Genomic DNA, 6108 nt, shown 5'->3' with positions numbered 1-6108 from the left:
AAAAGAAAAAAAAGTCTGTGTATATCTATATATCTATATCTATATATTTATATATAGATATAGATATATAAATACATAGATAAGTCACAACAACGGCTCTTTCCTTGATTACTGAGTTATATCATGCGTCATGCACGGTGCTGTGACAGGCAGGATGAGGCTGGACCCAAATGCTGGACTCGAACACAACGGATGCTAATCTGGAGGAAGAAAAACTGAATACACTAAACACAGGCCACACACATCGCCTCCTCCATCCTGTAGAGGTCATTGTTGAGATATTTATTAGAATTCCAGTAAAGTGAATCTTTCCAAAAAGAGTTTTATTTTATAAATGGCTTTGAAATTTGGCAACGATTAATTTCATTGATTTGCTCTTTTAATTTAAATGTTTTTCTCTCCCACTTGTTCCTCTATCTGTGTCTCAAGCTGCCACTGTCCAGTTGTGTTAATGCAAAACCTTGAAAAGCGTTGTATTGAAGCTCAAAATGTTAACACATACTTTGACTTTGTTAGAGTTAAATTCAACACTTTTTCCTGTACTTTAAATACTGCAGTGCCATATTTAAAATTCATCACAAAGCAACAGAAAGTCTCTCATATTAACCCATCCAGCAGTGTTCATAGTGAAGGTGCACAAGTTGGACTTCCTGTGAGGTACTTGGTACTTGTGGTATTTTATCAGGTGTCATATAGGCTGAAGTCAGCATTTGGGGCAGGAAGTGTAGAGGACTAGAGAGTCCATCAGAGCTGAGCTGCTTTCAGACGACTCCGTCTTGTTGTGGATGCTGAAGCTGATCATGGTTCTCCTGTGGATGATACCGTTGGTGGTTCTGCTCTGTGCAGAGGCCGAGAAGGTGACCGAGGTCAGAGGAGAGCTTGGGTCAGAGGTCACTCTAACCTGCTCCAATCAGGCCTCAGACACCCACTGGTACATGGAGATCTACAGCCAGTTCAGAGCATGTGTCAGCTGCCAGATTTCTTCAACATATTTTACCCTCTCTCCTGATTTTGAAACCAAATTTTCAGTCCTAGGAAACAAACTCGTGATTAAAAACTTCAGAGCAGAGGACTGCAGGCTTTACTTCTGTGGCATCAAGAGAGATGACAGCATTCATTTTGTGGAGACTTTCCACCTCATCTCAGGTAAGTGCACAGTTTTTGACTTTAACTCTGAAAACTACAGAAGCAAAATAAGTAAAATGCTGACATGTTTATGGTAATTAACAACTGCAATCATTCAGTGTTAAAATGTGAAACAACATATGTAGAAAAAATAATTTAAGAAACCTCTAAAAACTGTATGGTCTGTTTCTGGTAAGGAAGACTTACAAAGATAATCTGATGATAAATTCAAAAAGACACTAGCAAACAAAGGAAGTGATTCAAGAAAGGGACTTGAAAAGCCTGCCACGGTTACCTCCTCCTGGCTGTGTCAAAGTTTAGGAATTTCATTTCATTTTTTCTGTTTTAGATTTTCAGTTCATCTTCACCCTTTTTTCCAGTTTTTCTTTCTCCAGATATCTCTCCAACCTCTGAGCCAGACCCTCAGCAGCAGAGCAGCTCCATATCACAGCATCACCTCATCATCATATACCGCTCAGCCTTCCTCATTACTGCCATCACCCTTGTCATACTGGGTGAGTCTTATTTGTTGGATTAACATTGGTAGAGCCAATATTCATTATATCCGTAGCACTGCGTTATTTCCCGTGCTGGAAGATCACTCAGAATCAACCAAGCTGAATTTATTAAGACATGTTAGATTACTGCAGGAAGAAAAACAGGAAGAAGGCATTAATTTTAGTTTTTAATCTGGATCACACTCTGCTTAGATCTGATTATCATTGTTATTATTATTTATTTTGCGGAAAAAAGTCACATGTTTTGATGCATGCTTAATCACGCAGGTAAAAAAATTCAGTCTCAGAATCTGAAGAAGTCACTTAGATGAGTGACAAAACATTTCTCTGACCCAAAACACTACGTCCAGATGAACACAATAATCATTTTGGGGTCATGCTCACATGTTTATGAGTCTCTCAGTGAGGATGTTGATTGACAGTTAACGGGTTATTTGCTCTGCTGGCAGTTGTGGTTTTTACGTCTCTGTGGATGAAGAGGAAATCTCTCCAGGTGCGCAGCCCTCGACCTGTGACCAATTGGAATGCAGAGACTGTGCAGAGTGCCCAGGTAAACAGTTCCAGCTGGGACTGCTGACACCAGTTATACAGTACACATGTACATATATACATGTTAGCTGTATTTGTTAAAAAGACATTAATGCTAATATCAGTTGTAACTATTACTACTTTTCATGTCATGTTATTTACAGAGCGCCAAATCACCACAACATTCACCTCAAAGCTCTTAAACCATGACTCACAACTGCTTTAACCCACTCTGTGTGTGGATTTAGTGTTGCTAATGCCATTTTTCTGCTGCTGTTAACTTTAATACCAATATCAATGGTACAATCACAGAGTGCTGATTATTTGTGCTCTCTGTTTCAGGATGAGATCCACTCCAACCCTCCATGTACTGAAGTGTGTTAGGGTACCTGTGTTGTTGACCCAGTGTTTTCAGTTTTGTACCTTTGTGTTCTCATCTCGGTTTATTACTGTGAAGGTTTTGCTTTCTGTTTTGTATTTCTATTTCCCTCTGTTCTTCTTGGTGTGAGATTTTGTAGTTCTTCAGTTTTGGTTTCCATACTCCCTCTGTTCTGTGTCCAGTCCGTGTTTGTGTCTGCCCTGGTCTCACGTCCCTGTTCCCTCTGTTGCAGCGTCTGCTTGTGAGTCTGTAAGTTCAGTTGTTGTTTCCTGTTTTACTTTGAAGGTCTGTGTCTCCTGTTCCCATTCCCTGATTGCTCCCTCTGTAGCTGTGTCCCAAAACGTAAGCTGCATCCTCTGTAGGCCGTATTTGAAGGCTTACGCCACAGCCAGGTGACGAAGGCTGTCCCAATTCCTCGACTCCTTCAAATGTGTCCAACTAATCCGTCCTTTATTTTACCCAAAATTGAAGGATGGGTCAGGTGTGTCCTTTGTGGCCCCACTATATCCCAGAATTCACAGCCAATTCCAGTTTCCAACAATGGCGAGCACTACTAAGTTTTAATATTACTCTTATTACTCTTTCTGGGTCACAAAATAAACTTTTAACATATTTTCAGGCGAGAAAGTTGCTGTGTAAACTTTAAATAACTGCTTGGTTTATCAAGACATCGCATATTTGCAAAAGTGCGCCAACGTTTTCTGAGACGTCTGTTACCCACCCGCTCGATAGCAAGCCGGGGGGTTCAATGGTCACTTAACCCGGCGAGAGCAGTGGACTCCCGGCTTCATTGTTTTCAGACCCCCGCTGTCTTTCGCTACACAGGTTAAACACGATATATAAGTCACTCAGATAACTTTAAAATGTAATTGTTTGGCTTTTTTCTGTGTTTTATTTGTTCCGTAGTAAATCGGTTTGGCTGAGATTAGAGTTATTCACTTAGATTACATTAAATAAATTTTTATTAATCCATCTGGTGGGTTCCTCTGGGATTTTCACACAGCTGAATAAACGTGAAACAGAAAACTGATGAAACAGAAGTGTGAGATGGTCGATATTATATTTTAGATAGCAAGGAGCAGACGGCTTAGTTTATTAAACTCCACCGAGACAGCGGTGATGCTAATCAAAAGGCTAGACTGTCCCATTTCACAGCCTCGTTCTTCCGGCCTACTCGGTCTTCGAAGGACCCGGCCCACGTAGACCGCGAAGGCCGGGTCCTCCGAAGGATGCAGCCGACATTTTAGGGCACAGCTTGTGTATTTAAGCCCTGTGTTTTCCTTTGTCTGTGTTGTGATCTCTATCATCCCTTGCTGTGTGTTCTGCCTGCCTGCCAATTTAGCTCTCTTTATTCTCAGTTTATTTAGTTTACTGTTCTGTTCTGCCATCCAGCAATAAAAGCTGAGTTTGAGTTCACGTTTGCCTCCATGAGTCTGCACTTTGGGTCCTCCTATCCTGCCTGTACACAGCCTACACTTGACAAAGTGATGCTGAAGACGCATTTTTCTACTCATGTATGATTAATGTCATGTTTTAGAAATGTTACAGTATTAGAAAATGTACCACCTGTGTTAGCTTGTCTGCTTTGACCTTTTCACTGTTTTCAGATTGTGTTCATGTTTGAGTTTCTTTGCAGCAACAGTTTGGAGACAGAAGATGAAAACAGCTGATCTGCTCGCATGTGTTGATGATCTTCGCTCTGACCTTTATAAATTCAAACCATATTATGGCTATTGTTACTTCTATTAAACATGTACTGCTGGTGCTGTCCCTGTGTGTTACTTTAAAGGTATCACTCATCTCAGGTGTTATTAATAATTTTACTCATCATCTCATCAACCCCTATTTAATTCACAATAGCACGTTTAAACTAAGGAAAAGTACAATTTGGAAAAAAAATATTTATGTAGTTTAAATTTGATGGAAGAAGAATGTCTCAAAACAATTGTCTTCAAAATGTTTTACGGTGTAACAACTTTTTCAGAATTGCGTATGTGCTCCAACATAAGGTTCACAACAGGCTCACAGCTCCCAAATGAATGAAAAGTTCAATTCTGGTCAAATATTTTTAAGTAGTTTTGGCCTCATATATATTGATTAACTTTAAACTGCATCAGTGTTGATGCACCATCTATACATGCATGCAAGTTCAAATATCTTTTAAGTGTTTGCTGTTGTGTTTTGGATATCCTTTAAAGACATCAGTCATGTATATAGTAAAGTACATTTTATGTCAGCTAACAGTTTCTTAACTGGAACCATCTTCAGGCTGAATTCAAGGAAGTCTGACCCAGTTCAGGGATCAGCTTTAACTGCACAGGTAGTAACAGGCTGATATCTGTCATTAACAGAAGTTGTAACTGATCATTTCGCAGTAACACGGTAACAGTAAACAGTCACAGACGGATAAACAGAACATAGATGATAGTAGTGCTGCAAATGGAGGAGCAACTTTGTCATAGTTTTAGGTTGTAATAGCAGGCACTAAAACCAGGGCTGTGGGCAGAAGGTTATTTGATGAGCATTAGTAAAATGTACTGTCAGAGTGTGTAGTGGTTATTGTTGCAGTTATGCAGATGTAGCTAAATGCCACTCACATCATGCTTCACTGCTGCTATGATAAAGGCAGCAGTTTCATATTTGAATTAGATTAATCAGATTGAGTAATATTTGTAGTACAGAGTGTAGTAGTGAAAGTAGTCATTCTAATACACTTTGAATGGGGTACACTGTAATTACAGTAGTTAACGTTTCAGTGAGAATATTGAGTGTAAAGAGTTTAATACCTGCTTTTGCAGTAGAGGTTATAGAAGTATTTATAGTAGGAATTCAGTGGGTTGTGGATTGCAGTAATATTTGGATACAACTGGAGGCGCTGTGGTGTAACAGACGCGAAGCCATGTTTGAAGGGGTTAAATATACTGTCCTCTAATTTACTGTCTGATTTGACTTGAGATGTGTTTCACTGGAGTAACAGTTGAAGTTCTAGATGAAGATTTTTTTTATTTACAGAGAAACAGGACTGAGTCAGTTCAGACATGTTCAAATCTGGATAGTTTTGGATTCATTCATTGTATCTGCACGTCTGTTTATTTTCTACTAAAACATATACTACTACTGCTAGTTTTTCTACCTGTGCTTTGTACTTTAAATGAAACACTGTCCTCTCATGCTGATTTTAAACTCCCCTTTGCTTGTGTTGTTGTTATTACTCCTACAGTACCATTCGTAATGTGAAAATTCAGTTCCAGAAGAACTGAGTCTGAAAGCTCCGTGTCAGATTCCTGCTACAGAAGTCAGGCTGGAGGTAAAAAGAAGGTTTCACTTCCTGTAGAGTTACTTGGTATTTGTGGTTTATCAGCAGACGTCGCACACGACATAATCACCGCCTGAAGTAGGAAGTGTAGAGCACTTCTGTGTCAGAGTCCATCAGAGCTGAGCTGCTTTCAGACGACTCCGTCTTGTTGTGGATGCTGAAGCTGATCATGGTTCTCCTGTGGATGATACCGTTGGTGGTTCTGCTCTGTGCAGAGGCCGAGAACGTGACCGAGGTCAGAG

The 6108-nt window shown here is 39.9% G+C and overlaps 1 protein-coding gene across 1 annotated transcript; it reads left to right on the top strand.

Moving 5' to 3' along the window:
• The first annotated feature begins 396 nt into the window (after positions 1-396).
• Positions 397-3066, top strand: LOC308394166 (uncharacterized protein). Its single transcript, XM_080878352.1, has 4 exons — positions 397-1146; positions 1506-1640; positions 2093-2193; positions 2514-3066. Exons 1-4 carry the CDS (start codon positions 786-788, stop codon positions 2553-2555), a joined length of 639 nt encoding a protein of 212 aa, XP_080734478.1. The 5' UTR covers positions 397-785; the 3' UTR covers positions 2556-3066.
• The last annotated feature ends 3042 nt before the right edge of the window (positions 3067-6108 follow it).

Source organism: Rhamphochromis sp. 'chilingali', assembly GCF_963969265.1.
Source record: "Rhamphochromis sp. 'chilingali' genome assembly, chromosome: 3".
Classification (NCBI taxonomy): Eukaryota; Metazoa; Chordata; class Actinopteri; order Cichliformes; family Cichlidae; genus Rhamphochromis; species Rhamphochromis sp. 'chilingali'.
The sequence above is the reverse complement of the archived record's forward strand: the minus strand, read 5'-3'. Positions and strand labels throughout refer to the sequence as shown.